At 35.3% G+C, this 19,017-nt stretch overlaps 1 protein-coding gene across 1 annotated transcript in view; it reads right to left on the bottom strand.

Annotated features, from left to right (window-relative positions):
* Window positions 1-17,737, bottom strand: part of LOC149805343 (dihydroxyacetone phosphate acyltransferase-like) — a 59,492-nt gene extending 41,755 nt beyond the window's left edge. Inside the window, exons 1-3 of the mRNA XM_089949376.1 lie at window positions 17,534-17,737; window positions 11,591-11,787; window positions 978-1,154 (exon numbers count right to left, since the gene is read on the bottom strand). Coding sequence (XP_089805502.1) covers window positions 978-1,154; window positions 11,591-11,787; window positions 17,534-17,570 — 411 coding nt within the window. The 5' untranslated portion in view covers window positions 17,571-17,737. The remainder of the gene's footprint in view (window positions 1-977; window positions 1,155-11,590; window positions 11,788-17,533) is intronic.
* Between the last annotated feature and the right edge of the window lie 1,280 nt (window positions 17,738-19,017).

Below are 19,017 nucleotides of genomic sequence, written 5' to 3'. Positions count from 1 at the left end.
AATCTATAATGACATTTTGCACTTTTTGCAACAACCTTTTCAATCCTTAACAATTCATATTTTTACATGAGATGCTCAGTGTTTACAAAGGAAGTGAACTTCTCATGTGATCAATGGTTTTAGTCTGGTACTGTTGCTCTCATAATTTATGTGACAGAAGCAACAAAGGCCAACATATGGTTTTTACTTTATGGTGACCAGATGTCAAGCTAATTTGAGATGAACAATACTGTGCTCCAACTTTAGCTTTCATCATCTTCATAATTATCAATGGTAATAACAGCCAGTAATTAAAGTGACAAAACGTAACATCTAAGGAACAGACAGCAGTAAGGTTAATCAATTTACTTCTTTATATGGATTAAAGTTACTTTATGGGCAATTTGGAACAAATTTTGATGTGTTGAATTTAGAAATCAACAAATATTCAAGAGATTGTACTGTTATTTCATATCCGTCTGTTGGATAAAACACATAAATTATCTTTTCTTTTCTTTCTGTCTGTAAACCCTGTAATGTGGATGCTTGCGATGGGTAAATCTGATTTTTGGTTTCACTAATATACAGTCACTGACTGTATCAGTGTGATGGACATCCTAAAGGGGTACTTTTAAACACACACTCATTGTTGCCATGGTATTCTGGCCATATAAAGTGAGTTGCCACTAGTCAGGGGATCAATGTAATGAGAATCTTTTGAACATGCGAACTGTGGTAACTGTGATTGCTTGTTATGTTACAATTGCAATAATTATCTTCAACTAAGCATTGCCATTCTTTTATGTTCATTGCATCAAAATGAAATCAGACCAGAGATTAAAGCATCTTTTCTTGCCATCAAAAGTTTAGTTAATGTGCAAAAACCAAACTGAACAAATGGAAGGACAAACATCATAGCATTATATACTCCTTATTTATGTTTGGCATAAAACATTCCCCTTCTTTTAAATGTCATGTTAATTTGGCCCCATTTATACCTTCTGCACACCCTCTTCATTGACGTAGATCCTCTGGAAAAGCTTCTTCATGACTTTGACAAGAAAGAATGCAAAACAGCGAATAACTCCAATCCGTAAAGTGTGTGCCATCTCATCCAGAATCGCCTGGGTCTGTTTCATCACTTCCTCCAGTGGTAAACCTGACTCCTCCATCACCTTGAGTAGTAGTCAATAAATTAATTACATTTCAGTCAATTGGAGTGGTAGTCAATAAAATTACATTGCAGTCAATTGGAGTGGTAGTCAATAAATTAATTACATTTCAATCAATTGGAATGGTAGTCAATAAATTAATTACATTTCAGTCAACTGGAGTGGTAGTCAATAAATTAATTACAATGCAGTCAATTGGAGTGGTAGTCAATAAATTAATTACATTGCATTCAATTGGAGTGGTAGTCAATAAATTAATTACATTTCAGTCAATTGGAGTGGTAGTCAATAAATTAATTACATTGCAGTCAATTGGAGTGGTAGTCAATAAATTAATTACATTTCAGTCAATTGGAGTGGTAGTCAATAAATTTAATTACATTCGAGCAACTGCAATAGCTCACCATTGCATATCATCATTCTAGCCCCCCCCCCAGCCCCCAACTACCAGCCATTAACCCTGGGGTCATAATGCCTGTTGCTCCACATACATGTATGTGCCAAATCTTCCCATCATTAACCACAGGGTCATAATGCCAAATCCATCACACATACATACATGACTATATACATTTATATGACTCATCTTCCAGTCATTAGCCCTAGAGTCATCATGCAAATCCATCACATACATGAATATGACTGATCTTCCAGTCATCAGCCCTGTTAGCATCATGCCAAATCCATCACATACATGTATATGACTGATCTTCCAGTCATTAGCCATGGAGGCATCATGCCAAATCCATCACATGCATGAATATGACGCATCTTCCAGTCATCAGCCCTGGAGGCATTATGCCAGATCCATCACATACATGCCTATGAAAGATTTTCCTGCATTGTTTGTCTATATATGTATGAAGCTTGATCAGAAAACATCTGAAAATGTTGTATAATTGAGCAAATGTGCATTTCAACCCAATATGTACATATGAACCTTGTCTAGACTATGCACAAAAAAGTGTATTTCTAGTCAGCCAACCATCCCTGTTTCTCATTGCTGACCCTAGCATTTTTTCCTCCATGGTAAAAAAAAATACAAAATCAAGATAAGAATAAAAAAATAAAAGCAAATTAAAATTAAAAAAATTCCCGAAATTGATTTGTGCATCTAACTGAGCTGCTTTTGCCTGGTTTGTTTGTTTGTTTGTTTGTTTTTTAACGGCGCATCAGCACTTTTAGGCTATTTAGCGCCAAACAAAGTGTTAATTGTATAATCTTTTAAAACTTATAAAAGGTTCTATATCGACCAGCGATATAAAAGAAGAAATGGTTGAAATTAAAAATGGTAAGATGGTAACGGTGCAAAATATAGCTTCCCGATCAACGGGAGATGTAAAAAAGATGAATAGGTATTAAAATGGGACGGTATATATATTGCATAAAACTGCACAAGGTGATAGCATAAAAGTCAGAGTTTAGAGTAAATATTTACGGCTTTCAAGAACTCGATAATACGAGTGATGTTTATATTATCAAAAAGTTCTTTCATGTCATGCACAACGTAATAACGATCGCGCGTAGGTTGTAGGTCAAAGCACTCTATCATGAAGTGCTTGACAGTGAATGGTTCATTGCAAGAAACGCACTCTGGTGGGTCTTCACCTTTTACATATGCTTTTGCCTGGTACTCTGAAGTTCATAGTACATTATATATACTAATCATTATAATATATATGTTTAAAAACTAAAAAAATAAATAAATAATACCTACATTACCTAATTTTAAAACAAGTGCAATAGTAAACATATTTGTTCCTTACTATTTGATAGAAACCACATGCTTGTCTCATATATGTTATGATTTACGTATAATACAATTAGTTTACCTGTCTATCCAGAAAATAACTGACAACAAATCAGGGGTTAATGCATCACAATAAATTATGAATGAAATTAAACATATCACAATATGAAATGCTATGTATCACTAAGAAATAATACATCACAGCATGAAATGGTACATATCACAAAATGAAATGATATGTATCACAATATGAAATGATGGCTTAAATTGTGGGAAGTACAATGTACTATGCTATCAGTACAGCAGGGAAGCTTAGAAACTAGTGACACCTGGCAGTGGCAAGAGGAGATAATGGGCAAGAGTTATTGCCCTGTGTCTATATGTGATAGAAAAAGACGATTTCTGTCTTTTAGTAGGACTGGATTCACGAGGTAGTAGTCTAATATGTCTAACGTAATGAGAACATATATGAAGGAGAAACCATTTTTCCCGTCAGTCACAGTGACCTTGACCACTAAGCACTTGACCCAGAAATTGATAGGGTTTTTATTTACCCCATGTGCAGTCATCCATTAAGTTTGTTAAATGAAGACAGCAGACAACGTAGTTTTTGGGTTAGTAATAAATTGGAAACAGGCAGATGGATGAAGAGATATCAAATGTTCTGCATTATGAAGGTTATGTAACAAATCAGGTCTCTTAACAGATAATATGATAAATCAATATATGTATCAAGACTCTGGTCTCCCAAGATAGGTGATCTTTCAATGCATCGGTCTTTTAATGCATTTTTTAAGCCATGCTATTTGGAGTGAGAAGTTACTGGCAATCCTTGCCCCTTCCCCTTTTTTTGGAAGTCTTTATTCCATGACATGTTGCTTTCTTTAGTGCGATCCCATCGGCAGTTCCAACAGCACCAAGTGCAACTGCCTTTGAAACAGCTAGGGCTGCAACAGTTATTAATACTGGTATAGCTCCAAGAAGTGGAAATATATCACCTGTCTAACAGCTGCCTTGCTTGGCACTCAGCATTAAGAAAGTGTTAGGACTGGTTGGCCTTGTGTCAGGATAATGTGACTGGGTGGGTTATCATGCTACATGTCTGCGGCATGATGCCCCAGTGCTAGACATCACTATAAACTGTTACCCTGCAGACATCGTAGTGATATAACCGAATAATTGTTAAAGCTAAGTTAAAATTCCAAATCACACACACACACCTCATAAAGTTGTGCACGAATATACAAGCAGACGGTATAACTTTCCACCATCTGCTATTTAAAGTAACTGGGTCGTAATCTCCACTCTCCAAAATGGCGGCCATGGATTTCATTCAGTATGTACGCAGTTTTCACGATTAGAATCACAACCACGAAAGATTCAATAAATTAGGTAAAGTCTCTGATATTGATGTAGGCAGCAATTAGTTTTTATAACTTATCAAATTCAGATGACTTAGTGATGTAGACGCACACGAAAACCTTGTAAATTTTGAGTATCGGAAATGGCAGCTACGGTTGGTCATGCGGCCTCATTGAAATGACGGTGAACAAGTTCTCTCAAGATTTTAAAGCACAAAAAAAATTCTTCTGTGAAAAATAATTACACAGCTATAACAATCAGACTTTACTCTTAAATTTTGCCACATATATGTGTACCAAAAATGTAAAATGGTTAAAACTGCTGTTAAATGTAACATACACTACATTGCTTAACAGTTCACAGGCAGGATTTCATTCAGTACTTACAAAGTTTTCACGATTAGAATCACAGCTATGAAAGATTCAATAACTTAGGTAAAGGTTCTGATATTTATGTAGGCAGCATTAGTTTTTATTGATTATCAAATTCAGATGACTTAGTGATGTAGAGCAGACGAAAAACATGTAAATTTCAAGTATGGGAAATGGCAGATACAGTTGGTCACACGGCCTCACTGACATGACGGTGAACGAGTTCTCTCTCGATTTTAAAGCACATAAAAAATTCTTCCGTGAAAAATAATTACACAGTTATAACAATCGGACTTTACTCTTAAATTTTGCCACATATAATAGATGTGTACCAAAAATGTAAAATGGTTAAAACTGCTGTTAAACGTAACATACACTACATTGCTTAACAGTTCACAGGCAGGCCTATGCGTATGCTGTCGACCAGGTAACAGGTGTTCTATTTATAGCGTGCTGCACTTTGTCACTATGCTCTATGAGGTAAAGGGTTAAATAAATCTTTCACCGAATTTCCAACAGGAACCAATGAAATTTTATAAAAATAAATTGTGTAGCTGAGCAAATTACAGAACATTTCACGAACACGATACATGGAAATGGTTTAACGGATTTAAGATGTAAAAGAAATAAATGAGTGGGCAGAAACAGTTAAAGATACTGGAGCATCTATCAAAGATGTTGCTGAACTAGGAAAGAAATTAAAATTCCCAATAATGATAAAAACATTAACTGGAAAGATCTTGTACAAATCAAAATATAAATCGAAAGGAGCTCCGATAAATAGTATTGATAATAATGCTTCGGCTATAACAATATTTCCACAAAATCGAACTGTTAAGTTCTATAACAGTGATATGTTGGATTTTATCAGAAATATCAGTAAAAACGATCCTGTATCCACGTGGCTGTTTCTAAGTTCTGATGATAGAAACTATGATCAGTTTGTATGGCCTAATGGAGATATTTATTGTACAGAATCTCTCCACGAAGTAATGAAAAATCTTGCATTGAAATATACCCATGATGATACTGAACAATTACTGAGTAATTGTTTTACCGTTCCATCAGTTGCTGCTCATTTTGCTTAGAAGGAAAATTCATGGAAACCAACACATTTGGAATTTCTTGAAGAAATACAATGCAGTTGTGTGGAATATGGACACAGTGGATTGTGGAATACCAGATGAAATACAATGCAGTTGTGTGGAATGTGGACACAGTGGATTGTGGAATACCAGATACGATTATAAGGATATTATCGCAGTTGATATGGTTCATGTTGTCCTGGAATATTTTTTTTTAAACAGGAGAGTGTTCTAGATACTTTAAGCAATTTGAACATCCAAAACACGAGATGACCACAGCTGAGATAAAAAGACCTTCACCAGATTTTTACCTGACTGGATCTGCATGTATTGAGTCATTTAAATTTGCACTGAAAAACCTTAATCCGATTGTCGCTGTTTGGTTTGAAAAACATTTTAGCGAATGTGGCTGGGCACCAAACATTTTATTACAATATAAGCTTGATGTAAAAATATTGATATCATTGGTTGTAAGTGAAGCAATTATATCATATTGTCCGCAGAAATAAGTTTGGTTACCACAACAACAAAAATAATCTGATGATGAAAATCCTGATATAACTGATTTTGAGAATAAAATAGCAAAAGATCCTGTCAGAAAAATAACTCGCAAATTTACCCAATATGATCATAAACAACACTACAAGATTATAGATGATGCTGAACTTAATTTTATAATTGCTGACACAACAAAGAGAAACACATTTATAAGTCAAAGTAATGTTAACTTATCAGACAGAACTAAATTAGGTACAATTGTGAGTTACACTAATGGTGAGTCACTGCATCATACTCATTTAAGATCTTCAATGCTCTCCTATATTTCGATAAATTTATTATTGATGATAAACAGATTTCTTGATACCGCAGTTAGAGTCGCCACAGATTCATTTTATATCAATAATAAAATATACAGGACTGCTAGAACAATTACATATTAGTGCTGATGCATCATGGGGCAAATAAAGAATAAAACACAAAAAGATACTTAATTCTTCTGAATCTGCCAACTTTGAAATCGAGGATATTTATTACAAAAAATATCAGAATTGTCATCTGCACCATCCGTATATGATCCTGTGACCAGACATACAACTGTTTATCTCAATGGACCAGTAGGTTCTGGTAAAACAACATGTGTGGTCAAATTATTTCATGGACTTGATATAACTGTGTTAACCCCTACATACAGGCTTGCCAAAGAAATGAATGAACAAGAAGGAAAATCTCATACTTATCAAAGCTTCTTCCAATGGAAGGGAGAACATGGACTCCTGAATGAATGGGTGAAAAATATATTCCAAAGATTATTATCTGGGATGAAATATATACAGTTTCACTGGAGACATTAAAAATATTTCTTGATTGGTTGTCGACAAAAAATACTGCTGTGATAATGTGTGGTAATCATGGTCAACTGCCACCTTTTGTTAAATTGTCTCCACATAAATGGCTGAAAAAGTCTGTAGAATATTATGAAGAAATAACTGATGATCATAGAGCGCTTGATCCAGAATTAAGGGAGCATAAGAAATTAATCCAACACAAACCAAATAAAATTCAGTGTGAGATAATGTGTGAGATAATTTCAGAGACTCCTATGAATGATTTTTGGAATACGTGGAGACCAGATGATTTGACAATAGAAAGACAGTTCATGATACACTTCAACAACAATTATTACTGTTGCATAAAGTTTTCAAATCTACCTGTATCATTGTGTTATCGACCATGCAGATACTCTACAGCAAAATATCAACGTTGAAATTCCAGGTTGTAGTAGTAAACAAAATCTTGTGTTAAGTGATATTGTTTGAGTTCCTGTCAGTGTTGCTGAGAGCGCGTTGATGATGGACAAAACTCCATAGACACTAGAACATGCTATAATGATTCATTCATCACAAGGATTAACTATTTCAGAAACTAATATATAGATTGTCTATGATCGTATTGAGTGGTCAAATTTAATTTATTTCGCAGTGTCTCAAGTCAGAATATCTTAGCTGTAGAGGGTTATCAGACGTCACAGAAAATAATAATCAAACTCAGGAAATTAATGATGATGTAGCAAGAAAAATATTAATTATGAACAGTGTGACAAAAAATAAGATCAATTTTGATCTCCATGCTGATTTATCATGACAATGAAACGACAGAATAATCATTGTGTGAGATGTAATACAGTAATGTGGCAGTTTTCAAATAATAAACGAAGACAGTTTACCGTACTAAGACTTAATAGTAGTCTTGGTCACACACGTGCAAATGTGATGCTGACATGTCTTGAATGTAATCAACGTTGAGGCTCTAGTTCACAAAAGTGAATGCGGTGGTGATAATTGTATATCCTCAGGAATTACTTGTAACTGTTAACATACAAATCCACATTGAGAAGCAGCTGAGTCTAGTCTGTGGATTGGAGATATACTCATGGATCTTACCGCACTGGAAATTTTATGTGTCATCACACTCCAAAGAGGATCAGTTGCTCTTTTTTTCACTACTTCAAGTTCACCAGGTTCATATAAATGTCTTACAGTCACATTACATAATACTGGTTGTTTTGAGAAGGAGTCATGTTGTTGTATTGGTATATTTTTTTGTGATTGGATTTATGAGTTTCATAGAAACTGCATGAGTAATTTCATTATTTAATGCAGCTATTACACCTATTAGTCTTGAAACCCATTCAGAGATATCTCGTCTTTCTGAATTATTTCCTTTGCATACTGGTATCCAAACAATCTCTCAGCAAGTGTTCAATTAAACTGTTTAACAATTGCCTGATCATGATGAATTGCATTATGTCCTCATCTGATTTTGACATGTTTTTTCATCAGAGATGATACTACACCAAAAAATTCCTTGCCAGGATCAACCTGTAGCAACTGTGGCCATCGTAGACCACCACATTGATAAATTTGTTCAAACACAGATGTAACTTCATTTGCTGTTTTAGTTGATAATGGTCCCGCTTCTTTATACCTACTTGCAATGTCAAAGATAGTTAACGTGTATTTATATGTACATGATTGGCGTCTACGTGTTTTATAAGTATCGTGTGGTAAAAACAAAATATCTGCTTGATGAACTTCATTGGGAGCTCTGACATCAAAATGTGCATATTGCTTGTTGTTCTAACCAATTTACAGCTCCAGAACATGTAACATTTGCTGTATCAGCGAGTTTACTCATCACTGCTCTACCCCTCTAATTTCCTCTTGAGCTATAATAAATCGATTCCATTATACTACTACTACTATTACTAATAAGAATAATAATAATAATAAACGGTTGATTAATTACCGGCTCCTAATACTAGTTTACCTTTCATTGCAGATTTTACTAGGAAGCTAGCAAGTTTTTCTCCGAGAGATTTATTTTTTATGGAACTTAACAAGTGAATCAACTTCACGTCTGCAATATGTTTTTGCTGTAAATCCTTGTTTTTATACGCTACATCATGAACGTGACATGCTTGATCAATCACATTTATTGGAAACTATCTAGGTCTTGGTTGATCTCACTCGTCAAATCGGGTTCCAGGACCACAATAATTATATCCAGGAAGATATTTTTCTCCTGGGTATTTAGCCCATGGAGCTCCTGGTAATTTTCCAAATGAATCAGTGATATCACCACCTGTCTTCATACGAGACGAAATAAATTTGTGTTTTTTTGTACCACATTTCACACACTTGCCTGTAAGTGCCTTTTTATTTTTCGTTATTACTGTTGTTAATCCACTGGTGGGGGGTGGATGCTCTGCATTGAACACAATATAAATCCATATTATTTATTATATTTGTACAACAGGGATATCAATGACTTCTATGCGACATGAAAGTAAGAGCCAGTCAAGTATCATCCAGCGCTACCAAATTCTATCACAGGTCCATTTGGGTCCGGTAAGATGCAATTGTTGCTTACTCTGATAATGAGATGGCTCAAGTGGGATAAGTTATAATTAGTGGCACCATCTGTAGATTATCAGAGATGCTACGATGTGCATAAAGATTTTAATGAAAATGCAAAATTGTTGGTCGAGGATGGTAATGATATTATTGATTTTATCACCGATATTGATCAAGCCCCATCTGTAGATGACCATGATGGATTTATTAATAATATTGTAGTGTATGATGATGTAATGCTAGATAAGCAACCAAATCCAACTCTGATATTTTCTCAAGGCAGACACAAAAACACAGACATAATTTATGTTACTCAGCGATATACACAAATAACTAAAGTGAACAACAATAACAGTAATATTTTAGTTGTTTTTAATGGAGTTGATACACATACTCTGCGAAATATTCATCAGACTTGGTATTCAGGGGATATGAATATGATTAAGTTCAAAAACTTCTTTTCAAAAACACAAGCAGCCCCACACAGATTTATCACAATAAATTTACATGACTCTCAGTTGCGATATCGTGTAGGTCTTGAAAAAATTTTGGGCTGAGAGACAGCAGCAGGGAGGGTGATGTCCAATAATGAGTGTCCAGGTGGGTAAACAAACACATAAACACATATAAATTTGAAAACAAAAGTGATAAAGATAAAACAACAAAATGAACTAACACCATTAGAGAAAATCTCGGTCGGTTAGAGGCTTCAGTTTGACGTTATTGACCTTGTATTTTGATTTTGTTCGTATGAAGCTTCATTTCAAAGAATTTCTCCAAAAATGGTCTGTTCAGCCTCCCTGCCGCTTGTTATCATGACCAACCAGCTGCCTCCTTCAAGTCCACTATAATGACCAAACGACTTGAACACCAAGAAACTCTATAATGTAAGATCAATGCCCATTGGTTGCTGAGTATATCTGTTTCCAATCATTTTGTTCATTCAACAGCATTTTAACTTTAGTGGTCATGTAATGCTGATGGGCATGATGGCTTGTTATTCAGAATGCACGGCAACAGGAACATACACACAATGGGTCTGAAATTGAGGCCATGACCAGAATTTGGAAACTACTGTACTGCCCAACACAACTGTATATAAGCAGGACAAGTGGTTTGTCCTTGGCAAAGCATAGCAGAAAATGAAAATATTTTAATGTTTCTGATGAACTGATAAATTTTAGACAGTATCACTATTACGGTCATATAATTATTCATAAAAAAATCAAAATCACTGGACCTTATGTCACTGTTAATTAATCAGGGTTAAGAAAAAAGATTCAGTTGGCTACATCAACTGCAGGGCAGTTCTATATCAGTCGGCTCATCTGACTATGTACATGTTACTGAATCTGCTTAAAATGACACTTGTCAGACAAGCATCCTAAAAAGTGACTTGCTCTTCTTCAGTCACCACTCCCAAATACAAGTGGATGAATGAAGTTTCAAGCCCTGTTAACAGACTGTCATGAATTATATAGATCACATGACTAACTATTGTTTACCAAAGATCTGCATTACAAATCACTGTACCCTAAAATATATATATATATATATATATATATATATATATATATATATATATATATATATATATATATATATATATATATAATGTACCGTATATACTCTTATAAATTTCAAATCCAGCTCCATATTATACAGATCCAAATCTGCCTTCACATGATGTGCTAGCAGATCTGTTATATACAGTTTAAGATTAATCTACAAAACAAACACAGACCCTGATCTGCCAGCATGTCATTCAACAGCAGAACAGAATCAATGTTGTTTGCATTTGGACCAAACTTATAAGGAAGTATATACAATACCTTCAAAATGTTTACCATTAGGAGGTGCATGTACCCCAACAATAAAAGTACATTGTATCTCAAATGATGCACATGTTCCCCATGATGGAATTTGGCATGGCAAAGGCTTAACAATTCTTTAGTACCTTTTCCACCGCATATTTGACTCTATCACTTTGCATCACATGGTCTTTAATATCTTGTGGGGAGCGAGGTTTGTTGTATTTATAAGTTGTCACATCTCTCACACGGGTACTGTAGTGAAAATCACTTGTATGACGTCTATCATCCAACATGTCCACAAAAAAATCCTTTTGTTTCGCAGACACAAGTTTAGGATCATCTGTGGGTAAAAAGAAATTCCTTTCATTTGAAAGTCCTGGCCTGCCAAAAAAATGCAAAATACTATCCATGACGTAAACCAGATTTCCTAATTTACAAAAGTTAACAAACAAAAATTCACACATATCATGCCTTTCTTTTAGGTAACTCACAGTATAAAAATTACAGTCTGGAAAGTGATAGATGTGTTACTTTTTAGAACTACTATATAAATCCTTAGTGATACCCAACATCTGGTGTGACATGGGACAAATTTGACCTAACTAAATGTATCAACTTTACTATCGTTTTACAACATTCTGTTGTGAACTAAATATAATCAAAAAGTTAAACACTCAACTATATGAAGGACTTAATAATACACTTATACTGTAATTAGCTGTAAATTGGTAAAATTGGCCAGGCTCCAAAACCCAGACTTCCTCATTCAACTAATGACATATATACAAGTGCACCATAAACTTGATAAATTGAAGTTTCTGAGTATCTATTTTAAGGAAATGACAAAGATCTGCTTAACTTTTAGTTGCTTTGCATCACAACATATGCTAATTGGAGCGAATATAGCTTTTATAATGAGTAACAAATGGCTTTAACAATTTAAAGGATGATATCCCAAATATTTATTTTCTTGAACTATTTGACCGAAAGCTAGGTCTGTGCTCTGCATCAGTTGCCAAATGGAACTGACAGCTGCACAATGTTTCTTGTCATGGTTTCAGAGGAAAATAAACCAACATCAAGGTATGGTCTTGGGTGTTAAACTAATGTTTAATTATAAAATACTTGCAATTGTTACAGTGGAAGCTCTTTTTCCTTGCACTAGTAACCTGTCCAATGTTTAAATTCCCTCCTTCAGTTAGGAATCGAAGCTCTAGAATAAATTTAGTCCCAGTCTGATGCCTGAGTCATTTCTGTCATGCAGAATATCATCATTCTTTGACTTGGACAAAGACTAACATACATTAGAGTGCAAAAAGAAGCAAACTCTGTAAAAATAACATGTAGGTATCAAATCATTAAAATTAGTTTGACTCCCCAAATCAACATTTTCAACTGAGATACTATACTACATGCTATAATGATGTTGTTGACTTGAAGAACCCTGAGGAAGGCAGATGGTCCCATAGCAGACGTCACTGAGAAATTGCAATCTGTGTCCAGTAGGATGCTGCTGCAAACTGGATGATGACATGCTGACAATCTGATGGGCCAATACAATCAGGCCCAGTTTATACCAGTACGCACCCAGGCACACCATCGTACAAAGATAGAATGAAGTCTTGATAACAAAGAACATATAGAAGATTCCATCTTGGAATTAATGAGCAAAAGATTGGTCTCTGGATCTCAAAGCACCTTACAAATTCTGAGATAAGCAGTTGATTCTATGGAATGTGGGTCAATAAACCCTTGGTTTGTTTAGGCAGTACCAACTTTGTTTTCATACTGACATTCCTTTTGATTGAGCCATGAATTTAATACTTGTTCAGTGTCAAATAGAGTCCAACAACTCACTGCGTGTGTTGGACCATAATCTCTTAGCACCCTCTTTATTTCCCCATGTGGCAACCCTTTGATCAAGTCCTGCATTTGATACTTGTTTCAGTGCCAAGTAAAAGAGGGTGGTTATTTGACCTCTTTGTGATCTTGCCTCAAAACTGTCATCTGTTCATTTGCATCCTTTAACAGATTTGTCTAGGAAGTACTTCATTTGACTATCCATTTTTGTGACTCATAGGGCAAAAATAGATTAAGAAATATAAACAATTGAAAGAAAGCAGAGTCTAAAACTTATGATATACAAGATTTTGCCTAAAAACATAATCATGTACAATGCTCAAAAAATCTAAAGGCCTGACATCAGGGGCCCCTCCAATTTTAGATTGGGCCAATCCGGCATTTTAAGTGTGGTGCCCATCGAGTTTGTCTAAAAAGAAAAAAAATTTGCCTGAGAAAACTGATCGTGCTGATGAAATGTGTAAATGTACTTTAAAGATGTTGACATACCTGCAAACTTGGTGCAATCTAAATCAGATCACCACTGTCCAATGTGGAATTGAGATCAGATTTTAATCAGATTGCAGCATGGCAATTCATGCTAAAATTATGATTTTGTATTCCCAAACCATCGTGTTTCCAGAAAACACAATTTTCAGTAAGCTTCAACAAAAAAAACCCCCACCACTTTCAGTATATGCCAGTGACATGTGTAAACGGTAAACAGTCATGATTGGAGCTGAAGTAAAAGTATTCCCTGGGCAGTTTAAATAACAGCAATTAAGGCAATGAGGTCAGGCATAAACCACCATTTCCCATATTACTTAATTGGCTGAGAAGAGCTAGTGAGATGTATTTGAAGGCTGTAGTGGGTGAGCCCATAGTGCTAATTTAAATAGGTAGGATGATGAAGTGGAACAATCCATTATAGGTAAAACATAAATATGCTAGATGTGTGTACAAGACCAAAAGTTATTACATATTTTTGCCCTGAATTAGAATGTTTAACCAATACGTATTATATATTTGAAAAGTTTGTGAACAGCGACATCTCTTTGAAGTTACATTTTACTACATATATAGAATGCAAAGCATAATCATTTCACTTGTCGGAATAGTGTTCGGGTGTAATTCATTTTTGAAGCCCATTAAGGTTAGCTACCAGCAAAGCCTAAAAAAAAAATTACAGAGCTCTTGGTTGGTTCATGGAGTTTTACTTTGTGAAGCATGCCAGCGTAGAGATGAACACTAATGACACTTGCATTACTTCAACCCTTTGAACCCACTTGAATTTATATGTGACTTTTAGCAATTGCAACATTGTGTGACAATATTAAAAAAGAGAAAATTTTGGGCATGTGGATTTGGTATCCGGGCTTGTTGAATTTCAATCAGGGCTTGTGAGTTTATTTAAGTCACCAGCCCCGAACCTACATCTAAAAAAAAATTTTCTTTGAGCACTGCATGTAGGTTAAAAATGGATGACGCCATGTTGTGAAAATCGAAAAGCTATCTAAGGTCAACGTTGTTTTCTGACATGACTCGTTTTTGTGAAAATACAAAAAAGCAGTGATACAAATAATAAAACCATAAATGTGAAATCCTATCAATAGGTGATTCTAAGAAAGCTAGAGTGTGTGGTTATATTAAGAAAATCCCACATTCTAAAAAAGATGCACTCATAAGTCATTCAGGTATATATATATATATATATATATATATATATATATATATATATATATTGCATTTCATGCTTTGAGTCAACTTTTTTCCAGATGATCTCTCACTTTTCCTTACCCTGTCCAAATGGAGAAGTTACTTCTCCCTAACATTCAAAGCTAGGATGACCCATGAATAGTGATGTGATTTGGATTTTTAACGTAGCTTTAAAAAAATTTCAGTCATATCACTACAATGTCTGCAGTGTGACAGTTTATAGTGATGTCTAGCACTGGGACATCATGCCTCAGACATGTAGCATGATGTCCCACCGCTAACCTCTTAATGCTGAGCTCCAAGCAAGGCAGCTGTTAGTGCCATTTTTGTAAGTCTTTTTTATGACTCAGCCGGGGATTGAACCCACGACCTCTGCATCCATGGCAGATGCTCTAACCACTAAGCCACTGTAGCGGTCTGACACATGAATAGATTTAAGATGTAAAGTATTAAGGATTTCTATGGATTCTGCTACATGGAAGGTAGACAAATTGTTGATTGTTTTTTGTTACATATTCCACTTCATAATATAATTATATTTTACATTTGTTTTTATTTTTCCCATCCCTCGTTTCTTTTTCCAAATTGCAACTCTGACTCACAAATGACAATTAACCCATCAGACAGACTGACTTGCACAATACACCCTAACGTATGGCAGGGTCAAAGTGAAATTAGCTTTTTGCAGCCCTTACAATGGGGGAAAGGGTTATAGTCAAGTCATTTTAGAATCAACTATACAAAATACATGTATTGAATACAAGTAATATTAATGTACTTTTTGGTAAGTTAAAGATTTGTAAAATTGATAAATCTGCTAACACAGGAGTTACACAACATTCAGAAAAGTGGTTTATTATCTGGTCATGTAGGTGGAAGAAATTAAGTACATAGGCTGTCCAGTGGTAGAATTCTAGACTTTCCAGAGAAAAGGTGCAATATATAGAGATATCAATTACCAGAAATGCTGATGCTTACCATAAAACCAGTCTAAAATCTTGTAAAAATAATTATGTTCTAAATACAAGATAATAAATAGTCTATGGACACAGCAAAACATACATACCATCTAAATACCAGTTGTCACCGTGGATCATTTGTCATCAAAGGGCTAATGTGTCAAAAATATTTTATGAATCAATGCAATGTTTGACTAATTTCAATACCATTCAGGATCATTCTGTGAGGTACTTTTAATCATAGGTATGCATGACAAGCAAATATTCACATGTATTCAGCAGATATTTAGGACGCTGTATTGCAAGAACTGGCATTCTGCAAGAACTGGTCTCCTGCCTGGCACAGTTAGAAATTAATTGAATTGGTCAAGCATTTCTTATTCTTAGCAATACCTGTGATTGATATTGGTCAAAACTGCATCATTCTATGGTTATTATAACTGGGGTTGCAGGATTAAGATGTCTACATCCTACTGTTTGCCATCTACTTGACAAGCTATACATAATTCAAATCACAAAATTGTTTCATGTCAGATACCATACAATGCAAGCCTATAGTCCTAACAATAAAAATTCATTGCATGACTTCCAACTAATGCAATCTTACAGTGTCAGATGTCGACCCTAATAATAGTAATATGCATGACAGCTGACAACCACTGACCACACCCCTTTAGCCCCTTATGTAGTCCCACAATGTAAGAAATAGCACATGTTATTTTTGTTTTAGTGCTATGTCTTACAACCCAAATAATACGCTTGCATAGCATGTTCCAATGTCAGCTGACATCAGAACGAGTAGTCAACATTTCAGAATATCTCACACACTTGGCAGCCCATATCAACACTCTTCCACAAATTGATCTGTAATTAATATACTTACTGTGCCATTTTTATCCTGGTGGAATCAAAATCTGACACTAGCAAATGGATGCATTTTCATGTTCAAGTGGGTTCATGTTTCTTGAACGAAATGAAATGTTGCTTACAGCTCCAATAGGCATAATATATTTTTTATTCATTTCATTAAAGAATAATATTTAAACTTAACCCGATTTCGGCATTCCCATCTTTAATCGATTTCCAACCAAATGAAATATGGGCCAACAAAACTTGAAAACAGGTCCATTTCTTTTGTGAGAATTTTAATTTATTAGAGAAAAGACATCAGAGCAAGGAAAGTCTGACTAAAACATTATCACTTTACTTATAGAAAAGCGTAGTTTTTTTAGTTCCAGATGTGTGAGATATTCCTGAAAATTTTACTTTCGTTACGTTGCTAGTCCATCAAAACACGCTACACTGCGCCGTTAGTCCGTATGACACTGACGCCCAAAACAACTATCAGCATCGAGGACTTACATGTAGGACTACCCATTAGGGTGGCCACTGACGAAACTTGAGAACACGAGACACTACCCTGTACACACACAAATTTTAATCAAGTTAAGCAGGGGACATACCAGCCGAACCTTTCCATTATAAAACCCGACGAATGACCCCCTCCCTCCCCCTTCCCATCATGATGAGGGTCGACGTCTTACACAGGAGCACAAGGATTGCAACAAGCACCTTTCTTGATCCAAGAGTTCCTTGACTGCTCCGACATTTTTGGTGTAATGGCTGATGTGTGGAGCAGTCGTTGAGATCTGGAGAAGTTATTCAATGCTCTCGGGTCGAACTCCAAAGTATCGCCGGTTAAGCTTGTTTGGGGACAACGTTCACGATGAGCTCCGTGTGAACGATTCGTTCTTTCGCATGGGGTGAGCACCGCTGCCGTAAACCGATACGTATGGAGACCTGTCAAAAACAAACGCCTACGAAACATTAAACTCTTCATTATAGTCTAGAGCAAAATTATTTCCGAACTGGCGCTCTCGCTTATCACCAAACGCCCCTGAACATTGGCAAATTCAAGAGCAGTACTATGAATCGTACCTTTGAGGCATATTTTTTTGTCTCGCAGAAATAGCCGATGTTATTCCGATTGTTGATTTTTGCATAAATTAAAAGAGACAGGTAGATGTCTGCTAACTAAAAGTTGAAATTAATAGCTTTCATTACGAAACTTATTTTAGAGAGATTTGTAAAAAGTAATGCAATAAATATATATTTTAAGTCTTTAGCAATCAACTCTAACATTATTATTTCAAATATTTAATCTAATTTGCTAAATTTGACAAATAAATGACCACTGAAAAGTGAACGCGAGACAAGGCTAACAAGCACAGAACAGACAGCGACTTTGTTTACCCGCGTCACTGGACAGAAGTCTGATAAGTTTTAACTGTGATATATCGAATGAATGTAGAGACAGAGATGATAGATATTAAACTCCACAATAAACATTTATAAGATATCACTCAAAAGGCCTTGGCCTAAATTGAGCCATCCATGCATGCATGGGAATGATATTATTGTCGTAAACCCTGAACTTCGATAAAGAAAACAAGGATAAAAATAATAATTAATGTGCATACTTGTTTTAGCTATTGCTTAAGTTCTATTCATGTGTAGGATTTCCAAAGCTCGGGATTACGTAAGTCTGTGTGAGAGTCATTCGCAACTTTTGGGTCAATCCATCCAAGCTAGCTCCAAATTCCAGTTACGTTATCGTATCTACATTCCAGTATGTTAACCTGTCAACAGATAGTTTAATATATCAGAACATCGGCTAGCGAAAGTCGGGGTCAGTCTTACAAATACATTTGTTACTCAGAGGTCAATCCTAAAAATCAGAATTTTGGCAGCGTTTTGATTCTGACAATTGCTAATTCGGATCAAATTACAGGAAACAGTAGAAGCTGATTCAGTCCATGATAAGAATACACATACTAGAATTATTGTAGTAGTTATTAAAGTTTTCATAAACACATTAAATATTGTAAAAGGTTTATGTTAAGCCCTTAAAATTATACATGATGTTTCTACGTAAATTTCTTCTTTTTTGGGGGGGGTTGGGGGTCCCCGTCTGATCTTTGCAGACCATCCAGGTCGGCCTTCACCTAAATGTTGTGGGTACCCGAAGGCTTACAATTTTTATATGGCGCAAAGGC

Source organism: Sinohyriopsis cumingii, chromosome 2, assembly GCF_028554795.1.
Source record: "Sinohyriopsis cumingii isolate HCF-2022 chromosome 2, ASM2855479v2, whole genome shotgun sequence".
NCBI lineage: Eukaryota > Metazoa > Mollusca > Bivalvia > Unionida > Unionidae > Sinohyriopsis > Sinohyriopsis cumingii.
This window is presented reverse-complemented; position numbering and strand designations above follow the sequence as displayed.